The 18,614-nt window shown below is 45.0% G+C and overlaps 1 protein-coding gene across 1 annotated transcript in view; it reads right to left on the reverse strand.

The window, feature by feature from the left end:
- Positions 1–3,762, reverse strand: part of B3GALNT2 (beta-1,3-N-acetylgalactosaminyltransferase 2) — a 59,648-nt gene extending 55,886 nt beyond the window's left edge. The window contains exon 1 of the mRNA XM_046027874.1: positions 3,433–3,762. Coding sequence (XP_045883830.1) covers positions 3,433–3,544 — 112 coding nt within the window. The 5' untranslated portion in view covers positions 3,545–3,762. The remainder of the gene's footprint in view (positions 1–3,432) is intronic.
- Between the last annotated feature and the right edge of the window lie 14,852 nt (positions 3,763–18,614).

Genomic DNA, 18,614 nt, shown 5'->3' on the forward strand with positions numbered 1-18,614 from the left:
AAGTGAATAGACAATATGTAGGTGACAAATTCATTCATACTTGCCCAGTTTTGTTCCCTTGATTCATTCCTTCAAATTACTAAGCACAAAAAAACAAACTTTTATGCCAGGGATAATTAAAACCCCGCACCAGCTCCCTGAGGACAATGGCATTCCCTTCTCTAGTATGTAGTGTATCCTGAGGGTCTGGCAACCTGCAAGGTTCTCCACTGACAGTGGACATCCAAAAGTCTATTCAAGACCAAGGGAGGTTGACTTCAAAACTGATTGTTCAAAATAGGCCCAAGGATTCTTAAAAATCAGACCAAAATTTCTACTCTCACATGCTCTCAGATGACATCAATCCCAAATAAGCAGAAATCTTGGAAATGAGGGAAACATATAAATTCATGACTGATCTACTGATAAGGACAATCATCATATACATGACTAACATGCCCAAACTCTAAAACCTCCCCAAATACCTCACTAGCCTACGCACCAGCCACCACTATCCTATTTCTCCTCTCTAAAATTCATGGAGTGTTTACTATGAATCAGGCACTTTTCTGGGTGTTGTATTAATCGAATCTACACAATAACCCTATGAGATCATCATTTTATAAATAAGGAAACTGAAGCACAGAGACAAGATTACCATATAGGGATAATTTTGGATGAACCAGCCCTAGGCAAAATTGCAAAGCAAGCTCAATTTGTCTTTGGCCTTCTCCTTGCTCTCTGTCTCAGTTCAGCAGACTTTGAGGGTCTCAGAGCAGGGGACTCCACATCTAGCTTGGAACCTAGAGCTCTAAGCATTTGTTGAATGGATATGCTTCTTTCCTTTCACTCTGGTTTCCTTCTCTCCAAATATCCTAGAAAGAGAAGACTTCTTTGGTCACATCCTTTTTCTGAAAAAGGACATTACATAATTCCTGCTAAGGTATTACCCAAAATGAGTATGAGATATGAGATGTATCTTCTATCTGTACCGTCCAGTCCAGTATCCCTGTCTCCACTCTCCTCATGCACCCCTAGGTGTGCTGGATTTCACAAGAGACCTGCTTCCTCTTCACCAGTTGCTCTCCTGGACCTTAGTTCAGCTGTTTCAAGGGAGCCACTACGTCAGAAAAACGCCAGGTGCTGACGGGACTTCTATGCCCCGGCTCAAGGGCACCTCTTCAGAGGGCCTCCCTTGACCTCTCTATTTAGAACAGTAGTGCACCATTCTCTGCCCTCTACACTGTTTTCTTTTTGTCATCCCACCTATCTCCATCCCCTAGGATATTAAAAAATTATTTTTGCGGTTCTGTCTTGCCTTCTAAATTGTAAACTGCACGACAGCAGGAATGTGATCTGGGTTACTGCTGTAACTCTATACCTACAACGGGAGTGGGCACAGAGTAAGCTCTCAAAAATTTGCTGAATCCACTACAAGTCAGAGGGCTTTTTTTTTTTTTTTTTTAAATACTCAGGGATGGTAAGTCTCCCTTTAAAAAAGTACTGTCACAACTTAATGAGCCTGAAGACAAAGAGGCAGACAAGAGAATAAAAAGAAATCTTAAAACATTAATTCAAGGGAAGAAAACGTAACAAAATCTTGGGTTTTCTCTCTCACTTTAGGCTGAGGCATAAGGGTAGAAATATAAAAGTGCCCAAATGTTTTCGTTTGAATGCGGTGGTAACATGATGGGAAAAGGAGCTGCAGGAAATCTTGGCGATCCATATGCTTCTACTGCTTTTAGTTTTGCAAGTGAAAATTAGGAGTCTGCCAGGTTTCATTTAGAGTAAAATATCTAATTTATCATCTAACCAGATGCACGGTATCCACCTAAGTCAAAGTTAATTGATTTAACCAGTACTGATTTCTTTACCTATAGCCGGATCCTCCTCATGGCCTATTTCCTAGTCTCCTTAACCTAGCTCAGGCTGACCTGACAGCAAGAAAGGGGCATCATCCAAACACTGTGCGGATAAGAAAAACTTCACTGAAACTAAGAAACCGCCTACTAAGTTTTAAGCTTGGAGACAAACAGGTTTTTCTTGTTTATTGAACCTCAAAAGACTAAATTAAGGTCAGAAATATCCTAAGAATGTTCTGCAAGTAAATTCTAGTAGTGCTCACAAAAAGGGAAAGAAAGCTGTAAAACACAAACCTAACAGATGATATAAAGCATTTTAGATCTATGGCACTCTTTCCTCTGCTCAGTTTACAAAAACCTAAAAAACAGGACCTTAAAAAAATTTAAAAAGCCCCACATCCTAACCTATTAATAGGTTAAACGCTCTGTAACCACTTTACTTTCATTAAATAAATTAACCGTGTTTTAATTCTATTTGGGTCACACAAATAGCCTTTTCAAAGAGTTTGCGGTTTGTCTAATAGGAAAAGAGTCTCAGAGATTGTTACCAGTCTAAGGAACCCCCATTATTACAACGAGATTGCTTTGCGGATTGCCGAGTTAGTTTCTATGCCTCGCACTTAAAAAGTAAGGCACAGACCCATCTCAGAATTGCAAATATTCAATTGTGATTTTTAAAACGTTTGAGTAAGAAAACAGCTGGTCAGGGGGAAGTGGTAGGAAAAAACCTCCCCTAGTAGTTAGAACACAACACAACCACTACCTCATTTTGAAAACAGCCTTCCAGGTTTCTTTATATGTCCTAGGGCAACCTCTTAAACAAGAAAACAAGAGAAAAGGGGAAAACCATAAAAAAAAAAAAAATCCGCCGGCACCTTCCACGGACAAAGCATCGCGTGAGGCGGTGAAAGGGGCAGGAACCGAGCTCTCACTCCCCCGAGAGAAATCTCCGGAACAAGTGCACAGACCGTCGGCGAACGGCGGTTTCGCGGACACCTCGCTAGCAGGCGTCCAGCCAGGCTCACAGGGACAGCCCGCTCGCAACCCCATTTCAGGTCCGGACGAGTTCACCGACCGACCCCGCAGTTTGCAAAGAAAACACAATCCGTGTATTCTCACGGCGAAGTTCCCGACAGGCGAGAACCAGGCTTCCCCCGCGTGCACCGGCGCCGCCGCGGCACTGAGACCCGCGCGTCCCCACTGAGCGGACCCGCAGCGGGGAGGGGGCAGGCCCCGGGCCGGAGCCCGAGCGCACGCAGCCTGGCTGAAGGACACAAGGTTTGGCTCGCGGGGCGGGCGGGCCGGCGCCCACAGCTCGGACCAGGCCTGGCGGGCAGACGCAGGACTGGCGGCGGCGGGCCGGTAGAGGAAGGCGGGAGGGGAGAGGCGGCGGGGACTCCGACGGAGGGAAGCCCCCGGAGTTCGCCCGATGTAACGCCCCGATGATGAAAAGGGCCATTTGTCTCCTCAGGGGACGGCCGCGCTCGGCCCGCTCCCCGCTGCGGGACTCCACGGAGGAAGCCGCCCGGGGGCTCGCAGTCGGCCTCCCGCCCCGCCCGGCCTCCCTGCCCGCCCGGCTCCCGGACCTCACCTGCCGGGCGGGCCCTGGAGGCGCGGGCGGGCGGCGGGGAGCGCAGCCGCAGCCAGAGGTGCAGCGCGGCCCCGAGCACACACGGGCACAGCAGCACCAGCCAGTTTCGCATTGGCCGCCCCCGCCCGCTCCGCCTCGCGCCCCCGTCGCGCGCCGGGCTCTCCCGCGTCCCGGCGGAGAGGGAGGGGACGTGCGGAGAGAAAGGCCGCGGGGCGGCAGTCGACGCAGGCGCGACCACTCCGGATACGCCTGCCCTCGCGCCCGCCGCCGTCCGGACTCCTCGCGGTCCCGTGCCCCGCGCCTCAGGTTCCTCTAACCGCGGGCGGCGGTGCCTTAGCCGGCCAGGCTCCGCCCCCCCCCGCTCGGCCTTCCCCTCTGCCCCGCCCACCTCCCCACTCGCCCCGCCCCCTTCCTCGGGTCCCCTCCCGCTCCCGCAGGCCAGCCGGGATCTGAAGTTCTGCTCTGGGCCTAGGCAGGGGACACACCCCAGGGGGCCCGAGGCTCGTAAACCACACTTCCCATAAATCCATGCTCTTGCTCGCGTCACTCGGCGATCGGGGAAGCGAAGAGCGAAGGCACACTTGGAGCATGCGCGTCCGTTCCCGACGCCTACTAAACCCGGATGGCCGGAGGGAGGCGGTGCTGGGCAGCCAGTGCTTGGGCCAGGCACAAGCCCGGAGGGAAGCACAGCTGGGCCGAAGGGTCGCCGGTCGCCTCTGATTTAAGAGGGATCGTGTGATGCTTGTTTTAAGCCACGCAGAGCTCAGTTCTCAGATGCCGGCTCCCGTGGAGGCGGGATCCTGCCCCAGGCTCCTTGGTCCGGGCGGAGGCGGGATCCTGCCCCAGGCTCCTTGGTCCGGGCGGAGGCGTGCGGGGCGCGTCTTCCGCGGCGAATCCTCCCTCAAGTCTCTGGTGCTGGTGCCCCGGACCGGCTCCTGCCCGGCTCCGTCCTTTGGGCGCTCAGGATGAGACCGCACCAGGGCCGAACGGTGGGGGCGGCCGCGACCGTCCCGGCGACGGTCCACGGTTCCGCGTACCTCGTCTCATATGGGGAGACGGGCGCGGGGACACCTTCCGCGGGACGGAGCCGTGACTGAGCGGACGCGGATTGCGCGCGCCCGGCGGGAAGGACTCGGAGCCCAGACCCTGCCACGCGGCGTGCGGCACGGCCCCGGGATTCGATCCCCTGGCCGGCCGGGCCGGATGCTCGGGGGCGCGGGTGGGGGCCGTAGGTGAAGGCGCCGGGCAGTCCGGGCGTCTTCCAAGAAGGCGGAGGGACGGATGAAGAGCGCCCGGCGTCCGGTGCTGTTCGTGGTTGGTTTGTTTAAAGTTTCCGCAAGTTGTGGCAACAGAAGGAGCTAAATCGTGCAGTAGAGTCTTGGTTGAAAGCCGCAGAAAATCCATTTCAAACAAACTTAAGGGGAAAAAGCGAATTTATTCAAGTAACTGAACAGCGCAGGAGGAGCGGTCTCAGGCGCTGTCAATACCATCGTCTCACCGAGTGGCTATTTAATCTCAGCAAAACAACCGTCTATTATTGAGTGTTTTGTAATGTTGTCTGTACTCCATTTAATTTCAAAATCTCTTTTGGTTTAATAGTTGTATTAAAACTGTAAGCCCAAGGTGTTCATACTGTGTGTACTTAAAAAAAAAAAACACCCAATGTGGGGTCAGAATGATTTTTTTTCCTTTAAAAGGATTTGTATATTAGTTATCGATTGCTAGCTACCAAATTACTCCAAAAAAAATTTTTTTTGAGATTTTATTTATTTCCGAGAGTGTGAGAGAGAAGCAGACTTCCAGCTGAGCAGAAAGCCGGACAAGGGGCTCCATCCCAGAATGCTGAGATCATGACCTGAGCCAAAGGCAGATGCTTAACTGGCTGAGCCACCCACGTGCCTTTTACTCCAAAAACCTTTTTTTTTTTAAGATTTTATTTATTTATTTATTTGACAGAGACAGAGATCACAAGCAGGCAGAGAGGCAGGTGGGGGTGGGGGGAGCAGGCTCCCTGCTGAGCAGAGAGCTCGAGCCCAGGACTCTGGGATCATGACCTCAGCTGAAGGCAGAGGCTTTAACCCAGAGCCACCCAGGCACCCCACTCCAAAAACTTTTAAAACAACAGTATTTATTATCTCTCACAATTTCTGTGGGTCAGGAATTTGAGAGCTAAGTTCTGGTTCAGGGTCTCCCATAAAGTTGCAGGCAGATGTCCGTTGGGGCTGTGGTCATCTGAAGGCTTGACTGGTGCTGGAGAACCGGCTTCCTAGGTGGCTCACGTCTGTGGCTAGCAAGTCGGTTCTGCCTTTTGGCTGATGTTCTTCTCTAAGTGGGTTTCTATGGCGTGGGGACATTAAACCACAAGGTGCTTTAATGTCCCTACACCATAGTGGCTTTCTTCCCCAAGAGCTGGAGATCCAAGAAACCAGCACAGATTGCTGTGATGCCTTTTATGATGAATCCTTGCAGGACACACACGGCACTCCTTCAGGGTTCTGTTGGTTATGCAGACTGGCCCTATTCACTGTGGGAATGAGGGACCACAGAAGGGGGTGAATACCATGGAGCAGGGATCACCGTGGCTCATGTTGGAGGCTGGTTACCACAGTACCTTATGCAAATGGTTCCTAAACAGTTCAGGGAATCATTAGGGGCCTCTACGTACTCACTATGGCCCCCGAATACCCTCAAGACAAGAAAGAACAGTATTTTCTCTTGGGAAACAGACTTGGCAGGCTGTGATCACTGCAGTTCTTGGGCAAATGTCACCCAAATCTGTGTGTCCCTTCCTCAGAACGTTTATTTCGATATAGCAGTAAGGAAAGAGGATGCGTAATGTGTACAAATTTCTTGTTTGAAATTATTTGTTTAGAAACTACGCCGACCAGCTCTCTATATTTCAATGAAAGAAATTGTGAAAGTAATAATAGGTTGTTACTAAGGGTGTCCTGTTTTTCATCTTTAAGAAGGATAGTAAAAGGGGCACACTCAGTCACATAAAATGCTGTGCTGCCAAAGGGATCTCCAATTTCTGGGGTGGCAAGTAGCCGGACCAGGTGTGGAGCACCTGGGCAAGGCCATTCCAGTGCCGGGCCGGCCCGACGTTATGCCCTCTTGTGCCTGGCCAAAAGGTCCTCTACCTCTGGGCACCTGCAGGTGAGCTGCACAGGGCCCCTGGGCAGCAAATTTATAAAAATTAAGACAAAAAAAGGTAGTAAAAGGCTTCTGTTGATGTTCTAAAATACTCATTTTGTGGTTAATGAATTATAACGAGTTAACCCCAAAAGAGAAATAATCTCTCCTTTAGGCAGATCTGTTTATTCAACAAATCTTAATTATATGCCAGGCGTTTGGGTAGTAGGTACTTGAGATAAATCGATGAACAAAACAGAGATCCCTGGCCTGCAGTGGTGGGGGAGGGGACAGACTGGAGACTATAATGATAAAGAAATACATTATAGCAGCACATTGATGATGGTAAGTGTTAGAGAAAATATGAAAGTAGAGCAGGGGAGGGGAGTGGGGAATGCAGGACTGAAATGGGGCCAACTACAGTATCAAATACTATTTAAACAACTGTTCAAAGTTACAATAAGCTCTAAAGAGAGAAATAAACAAGACAAGCATAACCTAATTAAGATGTTGTTCCTTCCAATTACCAAAATGCCTTAACCTACGGCAGGAGCTTCACTGGTGTTCTGACATGCCTGTAACAGAGCTTCGAGTAACTTTACAGCATCTGCAGATCTCACCACAGTGGGAGCTGCTCTATCACCTGTGGAGAGAGGCAGGACCTTCCACTTACTTGTCATGTACTTTCCTCTAATAAACTCAAGACTAAGGTAGGTAAAGATCGTAAGAGAGACAATGTGTATAAAGGAAAGAATAAAAATGTAAAAACCCTAGGGATGATGTAAACAGCCTGTGTAGTCAAGGTATTCGTAGCTTAAGATGTGAACAAGGTTTTGTTTTTGTTTTTGTGTTTTTTTTTTTTTTAGATTTTATTTATTTATTTGACAGAGAGGGAGAGATCACAAGTAGGCAGAGAGGCAGGAAGAAAGAGAGGGGGAAGCAGGCTCCCCGGGAGCCCGACATGGGGCTCCATCCCAGGACCCCGAGATCATGATCTGAGCCAAAGGCAGAGGCTTGACCCAATGAGCCACCCAGGCATGCCTAAGGTGTGAACAAGTTGATAGAGAATTAGGATTAGGGAAGGCAAGCTGAGATGGTTGGTCACCCTGGCTGCAAATCAGTGTAATAAGAGAAAGGAGACACATATTGGGGCCACACAAAACAGGAGGTACCAGGCATCCCAGAAAAGGTTATCCCTTGAAAACACAGGGCTGGGGGCTTAAAATCAAAGAGGCCAGTTAAGAAGGCCAGTGGGAAATAAAGGCATTTAGGACACCTTAGGCGGGGCACCTGGCTGGCTCAGTCAGGGGAGCATGTGAGATTTGATCTTGGGATTGTGAGTTCGGGCCCCAGGTTGGAATGCTGGGTGTAGAGCCTAAGTATGTAAGAAAGAAAGAGAGAGAGAGAGAGAAAGAAAGAGAGAAAGCACCTTAGGCAAAAAATAAATAAATAGTAAAAATAAATAACCCCCAGGGGCGCCTGGGTGGAGCAGTCAGTTGAGCGACTGATTCTTGGTTTTAGATCAGGTTGTGATCTCAGGGTCCTGGGATTGAGCCCCTCCTTGAGCTCCACATTCAGAGAAGAGTCTGCTTGGGACTGTCTCTCTCTCTCCCTCTGAAGTCCACATTATAATTTTTTTAAAGATTTCATTTATTTGACAGAGAGAGATACTGCGAGACCGGGAACACAAGCAGGGGGAGTGGGAGAGGGAAAAGCAGGCTCCCCGAGTAGGGAGCCTGATGCGGGACTCGATACCAGAACTCTGGGATCATGACCTGAGCCACAGACAGATGCTTAACGACCAAGCCACCTAGGCGCCCCCACGTTATAATTTCTTATCTGGTGCCCCATTACTAGACACATTAGCACTTCTGTGCATAAAATGTTACCAATATTTCAGGTAACTTCCTTTTTAAATATTATTTTAAGTCTCTTTGTTCATACTGGTATTGTACCAATGTGTCTAGTTTGCCTGTAACAAGTAAGTTTCCATCCCACCTAACATTTTTAAAAAAGGCTTTCCTAATTCAATGGCAAAATGTTTTTTCATTAAGGAAATTGAATATTTTATATTTATTACCTGTTTTTGTCTTTTCTTTTTTTTTTTAAGAGAAAATAGACGATCTTTAATATCTGAGGTTATTTTCCTCAACATCTTTTTTTTCCTGTTTCTTTTTTTTTTAAATTTATTTTTTTTCCATTTTATTTATTTTTTCAGCGTAACAGTATTCATTCTTTTTGCACAACACCCAGTGCTCCATGCAAAACGTGCCCTCCCCATTACCCACCACCTGTTCCCCCAACCTCCCACCCCTGACCCTTCAAAACCCTCGGGTTGTTTTTCAGAGTCCATAGTCTCTTATGGTTCGCCTCCCCTTCCAAATTTTTTTTTTTTAATAAACATATAATGTATTTTTATCCCCAGGGGTACAGGTCTGTGAATCGCCAGGTTTACACACTTCACAGCACTCACGATAGCACTTACCCTCCCCAATGTCCATAGCCCCCTCCCCCTCTCCCAATCCCACCTCCCCCCAGCAACCCCCAGTTTGTTTTGTGAGATTAAGAGTCATTTATGGTTTGTCTCCCTCCCAATCCCATCTTGTTTCATTTATTCTTCTCCTATCCCCCTACCCCCCCATGTTGCTTCTCCATGTCCTCATATCAGGGAGATCATATGATAGTTGTCTTTCTCCGATTGACTTATTTCACTAAGCATGATACGCTCTAGTTCCATCCACGTCGTCGCAAATGGCATGATTTCATTTCTTTTGATGGCTGCATAGTATTCCATTGTGTGTATATACCACATCTTCTTGATCCATTCATCTGTTGATGGACATCTAGGTTCTTTCCATAGTTTGGCTATTGTAGACATTGCTGCTATAAACATTCGGGTACACGTGCCCCTTCGGATCACTATGTTTGTATCTTTAGGGTAAATACCCACTAGTGCAATTGCTGGGTCATAGGGTAGTTCTATTTTCAACCTTTTGAGGAAACTCCATGCTGTTTTCCAGAGTGGTTGCACCAGCTTACATTCCCACCAACAGTGGAGGAGGGTTCCCCTTTCTCCACATCCTCGCCAGCATCTGTCATTTCCTGACTTGTTAATTTTAGCCATTCTGACTGGTGTGAGGTGATATCTCATTGTGGTTTTGATTTGTATTTCCCTGATGCCGAGTGACGTGGAGCACTTTTTCATGTGTTTGTTGGCCATCTGGATGTCTTCTTTGCAGAAATGTCTGTTCATGTCCTCTGCCCATTTCTTGATTGGATTGTTTGTTCTTTGGGTGTTGAGTTTGCTAAGTTCCTTATAGATTTTGGATACTAGCCCTTTATCTGATATGTCGTTTGCAAATATCTTCTCCCATTCTGTCAGTTGTCTTTTGGTTTTGTTAACTGTTTCCTTTGCTGTGCAAAAGCTTTTGATCTTGATGAAATCCCAATAGTTCATTTTTGCCCTTGCTTCCCTTGCCTTTGCGGTTGTTCCTAGGAAGATGTTGCTACGGCTGAGGTCGAAGAGGTTGCTGCCTGCATTCTCCTCAAGGATTTTGATGGATTCCTTTCTCACATTGAGGTCCTTCATCCATTTGGAGTCTATTTTCGTGTGTGGTGTAAGGAAGTGGTCCAATTTCATTTTTCTGCATGTGGCTGTCCAATTTTCCCAGCACCATTTATTGAAGAGGCTGTCTTTTTTCCATTGGACATTCTTTCCTGCTTTGTCGAAGATGAGTTGACCATAGAGTTGAGGGTCGATTTCTGGGCTCTCTATTCTGTTCCACTGATCTATGTGTCTGTTTTTGTGCCAGTACCATGCTGTCTTGATGATGACAGCTTTGTAATAGAGCTTGAAGTCCGGAATTGTGATGCCACCAACTTTGGCTTTGTTCTTCAATATTCCTTTGGCTATTCGAGGTCTTTTCTGGTTCCATATAAATTTGAGGATTATTTGTTCCATTTCTTTGAAAAAAAAGGATGGTATTTTGATAGGGATTGCATTAAATGTGTAGATTGCTTTAGGTAGCATAGACATTTTCACAATATTTATTCTTCCAATCCAGGAGCATGGAACATTTTTCCATTTCTTTGTGTCTTCCTCAATTTCTTTCATGAGTACTTTATAATTTTCTGTGTATAGATTCTTAGTCTCTTTGGTTAGGTTTATTCCTAGGTATCTTATAGTTTTGGGTACAATTGTGAATGGGATTGACTCCTTAATTTCTCTTTCTTCAGTCTTGTTGTTGTTGTACAGAAATGCAACTGATTTCTGTGCATTGATTTTATATCCTGACACTTTACTGAATTCCTGTACAAGTTCTAGCAGTTTTGGAGTGGAGTCTTTTGGGTTTTCCATATATAGTATCATATCATCTGCGAAGAGTGATAGTTTGACTTCTTCTTTACCAATTTGGATGCCTTTAATTTCTTTTTGTTGTCTGATTGCTGAGGCTAGGACTTCTAGTACTATGTTGAATAGCAGTGGTGATAATGGACATCCCTGCCGTGTTCCTGACCTTAACGGAAAAGCTTTCAGTTTTTCTCCATTGAGAATGATATTTGCGGTGGGTTTTTCATAGATGGCTTTGATAATATTGAGGTATGTGCCCTCTATCCCCACACTTTGAAGAGTTTTGATCAGGAAGGGATGCTGTACTTTGTCAAATGCTTTTTCAGCATCTATTGAGAGTATCATATGGTTCTTGTTCTTTCTTTTATTAATGTGTTCTATCACATTGATTGATTTGCGGATGTTGAACCAACCCTGCAGCCCTGGAATAAATCCCACTTGATCGTGGTGAATAATCCTTTTAATGTACTGTTGAATCCTATTGGCTAGTATTTTGGCGAGAATATTTGCGTCTGTGTTCATCAAGGATATTGGTCTGTAGTTCTCTTTTTTGGTGGGATCCTTGTCTGGTTTTGGGATCAAGGTGATGCTGGCCTCATAGAATGAGTTTGGAAGTTTTCCTTCCATTTCTATTTTTTGGAACAGTTTCAGGAGAATAGGAATGAGTTCTTCTTTAAATGTTTGGTAGAATTCCCCTGGGAAGCCGTCTGGCCCTGGGCTTTTGTTTGTTTGGAGATTTTTGATGACTGTTTCAATCTCCTTACTGGTTATGGGCCTGTTCAGGTTTTCTATTTCTTCCTGGTTCAGTGGTGGTAGTTTATATGTCTCTAGGAATGCATCCATTTCTTCCAGATTGTCCAATTTGTTGGCGTAGAGTTGCTCATAGTATGTTCTTATAATTGTCTGTATTTCTTTGGTGTTAGTTGTGATCTCTCCTCTTTCATTCATGATTTTATTGATTTGGGTCCTTTCTCTTTTCTTTTTGATGAGTCTGGCCAGGGGTTTATCAATCCTATTGATTCTTTCAAAGAACCAGCTCCTAGTTTCATTGATTTTTTCTATTGTTTTTTTGGTTTCTATTTCATTGATTTCTGCTCTGATCTTTATGATTTCTCTTCTCCTGCTGGGTTTAGGGTTTCTTTCTTGTTCTTTCTCCAGCTCCTTTACGTGTAGGGTTAGGTTGTGTACTTGAGACCTTTCTTGTTTCTTGAGAAAGGCTTGTACCGCTATATATTTTCCTCTCAGGACTGCCTTTGCTGTGTCCCACAGATTTTGAACTGTTGTGTTTTCATTATCATTTGTTTCCATGAATTTTTTCAATTCTTCTTTAATTTCCTGGTTAGCCCATTCATTCTTTAGAAGGATGCTGTTTAGTCTCCATGTATTTGGGTTCTTTCCAGCTTTCGTCTTGTGATTGAGTTCTAGCATTAGAGCATTGTGGTCTGAAAATATGCAGGGAATAATCCTAATCTTTTGATACCGGTTGAGACCTGATTTGTGACCCAGGATGTGATCTATTCTGGAGAAGGTTCCATGTGCACTAGAGAAGAATGTGTATTCTGTTGCTTTGGGATGAAATGTTCTGAATATATCTGTGATGTCCATCTGGTCCAGTGTGTCATTTAAGGCCTTTATTTCCTTGTTGATCTTTTGCTTGGATGATCTGTCCATTTCAGTGAGGGGAGTGTTAAAGTCCCCTACTATTATTGTATTATTATTGATGTGTTTCTTTGATTTTGTTATTAATTGGTTGATATAGTTGGCTGCTCCCACGTTAGGGGCATAGATATTTAAAATTGTTAGATCTTCTTGTTGGACAGACCATTTGAGTAGGATATAGTGTCCTTCCTCATCTCTTATTATAGTCTTTGGCTTAAAATCTAATTGATCTGATATAAGGATTGCCACCCCAGCTTTCTTCTGATGCCCATTAGCATGGTACATTGTTTTCCACCCCCTCACTTTCAATCTGGAGGTGTCTTCGCGTCTAAAATGAGTTTCTTGTAGGCAACATACTGATGGGTTTTGTTTTTTTATCCATTCTGATACCCTGTGTCTTTTGATTGGGGCATTTAGCCCATTAACATTCAGGGTAACTATTGAGAGATATGAATTTAGTGCCATTATTAGCCTGTAAGGTGACTGTTACTGTATATTGTCTCTGTACCTTTCTGATCTACTACTTTTAGGCTCTCTCTTTGCTTAGAGGACCCCTTTCAATATTTCCTGGAGACCTGGTTTGGTGTTTGCAAATCCTTTCAGTTTTTGTTTGTCCTGGAAGCTTTTGATCTCTCCTTCTATGTTCAATGATAGCCTAGCTGGATAGAGTATTCTTGGCTGCATGTTTTTCTCGTTGAGTGCTCTGAATATATCATGCCAGCTCTTCCTGGCCTGCCAGGTCTCTGTGGATAAGTCTGCTGCCAATCTAATATTTTTACCATTGTATGTTACAGACTTCTTTTCTCGGGCTGCTTTCAGGATTTTCTCTTTGTCACTAAGACTTGTCAATTTTACTATTAGGTGACGGGGTGTGGACCTATTCTTGACTTTGAGGGGGGTTCTCTGCATCTCCTGGATTTTGATGCTTGTTCCCTTTGCCATATTAGGGAAATTCTCTCCAATGATTCTCTCCAATAGACCTTCTGCTCCCCTCTCTGTTTCTTCTTCTTCTGGAATCCCAATTATTCTAATGTTGTTTCGTCTTATGGTGTCACTTATCTCTCGAATTCTCCCCTCATGGTCCAGTAGCTGTTTGTCCCTCTTTTGCTCGGCTTCCTTATTCTCTGTCATTTGGTCTTCTATATCACTAATTCTTTCTTCTGCCTCATTGATCCTAGCAGTGAGAGCCTCCATTTTTGATTGCACCTCATTAATAGCTTTTTTGATTTCAACTTGGTTAGATTTTAGTTCTTTAATTTCTCCAGAAAGGGCTTTAATATCTCCAGAGAGGGTTTCTCTAATATCTTCCATGCCTTTTTCGAGCCCAGCTAGAATGTTCAGAATCGTCATTCTGAACTCTTGATCTGACATAGTACCAATGTCTGTGTTGATTAGGTCCCTAGCCTTCGGTACTGTCTCTTGTTCTTTTGTTTGTGGTGATTTTTTCCGCCTTGTCATTTTGTCCAGATAAGAGGATATGAAGGAGCAAATAAACTACTAAAAGGGTGGCAAAGACCCCGGAAAAATGCACTGTAACCAAATCAGAAGAGACCCCAAATTGTGGGGGGGAGAAAGGGGATAAAAAACAGGTTCTGAAAAAAAAAGAAAAGAAAAAAATTTAAAAAATAAAACAAATAAAAAAAATATAAAAAAGAAAGAAAAAATATATATATTTAGATGAACTAGTCAAAAAACGTTAAAAAAGAAAAGGGTAAAAGTTTTAAAAAAATTTAGCAGAAGAAGAAAAAAGAAAAAAGAAAAAAAAATTGAAAAAAGAAAAAAAAATTGAAAAAAGAAAAAAAAATTGAAGTAGCCGCAAGATTAAAGAATCATGGGGAGAAAGTCATGAGTTCCTTGCTTTGCTTTCTCCTCCTCTGGAATTGCTCTGCTGTCTTAGGAATTGAATCTGCTTTCTCCTTGATAGATGAACTTCGTCCTGGCTGGATATTTTGTTGATCTTCTGGGGGAGGGGCCTGTTGTAGTGACTCTCAAGCGTCTTTGCCCAAGGTGGGATTGCACCGCCCTTACCGGCGGCCGGACTAAGTAATTGGCTCGGGTTCGCTTTTGGGAGCTTCTGTTCCCTGAACGCTTTCCGTAGAGTTCCGGAGGACGGGAATGAAAATGGTGGCCTCCCAGTCTCTGGCCCGGAGGAGCCGAGAGCCTGGGGCCCCACTCCTCAGTGCGCCCCCAGAGGACAGCACCCAATCACTCCCGTATCCCCAGCCTCTAGCCGCGCTCCGAGCTCACCCAGCCCGCGACCAGTTCAAGGTAACCCCGAGCTGAGAGTTCAGTCCTCGGCTCTGTCTTTGCAGCCGGTTTCTCCGTTCTAATACCTGCAAGCTCTCCGACACTCTGACACCCCCGATCCTTCTGTGACCTTGCGGGGCCTGGGGCCCCACTGGCCCCGCGTGGGCTTCACCCCGGTTTAGCCCCTGGAGCAATGTCCCTCAGTGGAACAGACTTTTAAAAGTCCTGATTTTGTGCTCCGTTCCTCCGCCGCTTGCCGGGAGCCGGCCCCTCCCCCCGCGGTCTATCTTCCCGTCGTTTTAGATTCACTTCTCCGCCAGTCCTACCTTTCAGAAAGTGGTTGATTTTCTGTTTCTAGAGTTGCTGTTCTTCTTCTCTTCGCTCTCCCGTTGGATTTGTAGGTGTTTGCAATGTTTAGATAAGCTCTCGAGCTGATCTCCTGTTACCTGATGTAGTCTCAGGCTGCTACTTCTCCGCCATCTTGACTCCCCTCTCCCCAATCTAATATTTTTACCATTGTATGTTACAGACTTCTTTTCCCGGGCTGCTTTCAGGATTTTCTCTTTGTCACTAAGGCTTGTCAATTTTACTATTAGGTGACGGGGTGTGGACCTATTCTTGTTGACTTTGAGGGGGGTTCTCTGCACCTCCTGGATTTTGATGCTTGTTCCCTTTGCCATATTAGGGAAATTCTCTCCAATGATTCTCTCCAATAGACCTTCTGCTCCCCTCTCTGTTTCTTCTTCTTCTGGAATCCCAATTATTCTAATGTTGTTTCGTCTTATGGTGTCACTTATCTCTCGAATTCTCCCCTCATGGTCCAGTAGCTGTTTGTCCCTCTTTTGCTCGGCTTCCTTATTCTCTGTCATTTGGTCTTCTATATCACTAATTCTTTCTTCTGCCTCATTGATCCTAGCAGTGAGAGCCTCCATTTTTGATTGCACCTCATTAATAGCTTTTTTGATTTCAACTTGGTTAGATTTTAGTTCTTTAATTTCTCCAGAAAGGGCTTTAATATCTCCAGAGAGGGTTTCTCTAATATCTTCCATGCCTTTTTCAAGCCCGGCTAGAATGTTCAGAATCGTCATTCTGAACTCTTGATCTGACATATTACTCATGTCTGTGTTGATTAGGTCCCTAGCCTTCGGTACTGTCTCTTGTTCTTTTGTTTGTGGTGATTTTTTCCGCCTTGTCATTTTGTCCAGATAAGAGGATATGAAGGAGCAAATAAACTACTAAAAGGGTGGCAAAGACCCCGGAAAAATGCACTGTAACCAAATCAGAAGAGACCCCAAATTGTGGGGGGGAGAAAGGGGATAAAAACAGCTTCTGAAAAAAAAAGAAAAAAAAAAAGAAAGAAAAAAATTTAAAAAATAAAACAAATAAAAAATATATAAAAAAGAAAGAAAAATATATATATTTAGATGAACTAGTCAAAAAATGTTAAAAAAGAAAAGGGTAAAAGTTTTAAAAAGTTTAGCAGAAGAAGAAAAAAGAAAAAAGAAAAAAAAATTGAAAAAAGAAAAAAAAAATTGAAGTAGCCGCAAGACTAAAGAATCATGGGGAGAAAGCCATGAGTTCCTTGCTTTGCTTTCTCCTCCTCTGGAATTGCTCTGCTGTCTTAGGAATTGAATCTGCTTTCTCCTTGATAGATGAACTTCGTCCTGGCTGGATATTTTGTTGATCTTCTGGGGGAGGGGCCTGTTGTAGTGACTCTCAAGCGTCTTTGCCCAAGGTGGGATTGCACCGCCCTTACCGGCGGCCGGACTAAGTAATTGGCTCGGGTTCGCTTTTGGGAGCTTCTGTTCCCTGAACGCTTTCCGTAGAGTTCCGGAGGACGGGAATGAAAATGGCGGCCTCCCAGTCTCCGGCCCGGAGGAGCCGAGAGCCTGGGGCCCCACTTCTCAGTGCGCCCCCAGAGGACAGCACCCAATCACTCCCGTATCCCCAGCCTCTAGCCGCGCTCCGAGCTCACCCAGCCCGCGACCAGTTCAAGGTAACCCCGAGCTGAGAGTTCAGTCCTCGGCTCTGTCTCTGCAGCCGGCTTCTCCGTTCTAATACCTGCGAGCTCTCCGACACTCCGACACCCCCGATCCTTCTGTGACCCTGCGGGGCCTGGGGCCACGCTGGCCCCGCGTGGGCTTCACCCCGGTTTAGCCCCTGGAGCAATGTCCCTCAGTGGAACAGACTTTTAAAAGTCCTGATTTTGTGCTCTGTTCCTCCGCCGCTTGCCGGGAGCCGGCCCCTCCCCCCGCGGTCTATCTTCCCGTCGTTTTAGATTCACTTCTCCGCCAGTCCTACCTTTCAGAAAGTGGTTGATTTTCTGTTTCTAGAGTTGCTGTTCTTCTTCTCTTCGCTCTCCCGTTGGATTTGTAGGTGTTTGCAATGTTTAGATAAGCTATCGAGCTGATCTCCTGCTACCTGATGTAGTCTCAGGCTGCTACTTCTCCGCCATCTTGACTCCTCCCCCTGTTTTTGTCTTTTCTGTAAATTATCTATTTTGCCTTTTATCCATTTGAACAAACTCTTTATATATTAAGGATATTTATCCTTTACATTTATATTTGTTGAAAATACTTTACCCTGTTTTCTTGCCTTTTAATTTTATGACTTTTGGGACACAAAAACATTTTGCATTTTTATGAATTCAAATCATCAATATTTTCTTCACATTCTAAAACACTTCTGAAGAGATCTGATCAATATTCTTTTTTTTAAGAAAAGATTTTATTGGGCCACCTGGGTGGCTCAGTGTGTTAAAGCCTCTGCCTTCAGCTCAGGTCATGATCCCAGGGTCCTGGGATCAAGCCCCGGCATCGGGCTCTCTGCTCAGCAGGGAGCCTGCTTCCTCCTCTCTCTCTGCCTGCCTCTCTGCCTACTTGAGATCTCTGTCTGTCAAATAAATAAATAAAATCTTTAAAAAAAATTTTATTGTTTGATAGAAATCACAAGTAGACAGAGAGTAGGGGGGGCGGGGATCAGGCTCCCTGCTGAGCAGAGAGCCCGATGTGGGGCCCAATCCCAGGACCCTGGGATCATGACCTGAGCCAAAGGCAGAGGCTTTAACCCACTGAGCCACCCAGGCACCCTGAGATCTGATCAATATTCTTATTTGATTTAACTTTTCCCTAGAATTTATTCTGAAATATGATGTGATGTGAGGATCTTCTAAATAGATTTTTTATCCCATACCTATCTATTGTCCCTGAATATTATTTCCCTGTTACTTTATGATATATGTTAATTATTAAAATTTTTACACATAACAGTATTTGTTTTTGAGCCACATTTTTGCATTAATCTGTCTTTATATCAGCACCATAACATTTTAATGATTGTGGTTTTGTAATATAATCCAGAGGGCAATTCTCCCCCCCATACTCTTATTTCTCACAAATAGATTATTTCTGATGAATTTTATAATCATTTTTCATAGTTATTACCTTGCTCCCTGAGCATTATGTTTAGTTACAAAACTAATGTATGCTTATTACAGTAAATGCCAGTAATGCAAGTGTCAACACGAACAAATGCTAGAACCTTCCTTTGGTTCACCCAATCATTCTGTCCAGATTTAACCACTTTAGCCTAGTTATTTCTGCTTGTATATATATCTGGAATTTTCCCAAATCCCCTAATTTTTGGTATAGAAAGGGAGGAGCACCTTTCATTTTAATCCCCAAGAATGCGATCTGCGCCCTTACTCCATGGAACTCCAGGAATTCTAGTTTCCTTCCGATATATCCAAGCATGGCCCAGGACGATTTGCTTCTGCCCAAGTTGATTATTACTG

Source organism: Meles meles, chromosome 13 (assembly GCF_922984935.1).
Source record: "Meles meles chromosome 13, mMelMel3.1 paternal haplotype, whole genome shotgun sequence".
Taxonomy (NCBI): domain Eukaryota; kingdom Metazoa; phylum Chordata; class Mammalia; order Carnivora; family Mustelidae; genus Meles; species Meles meles.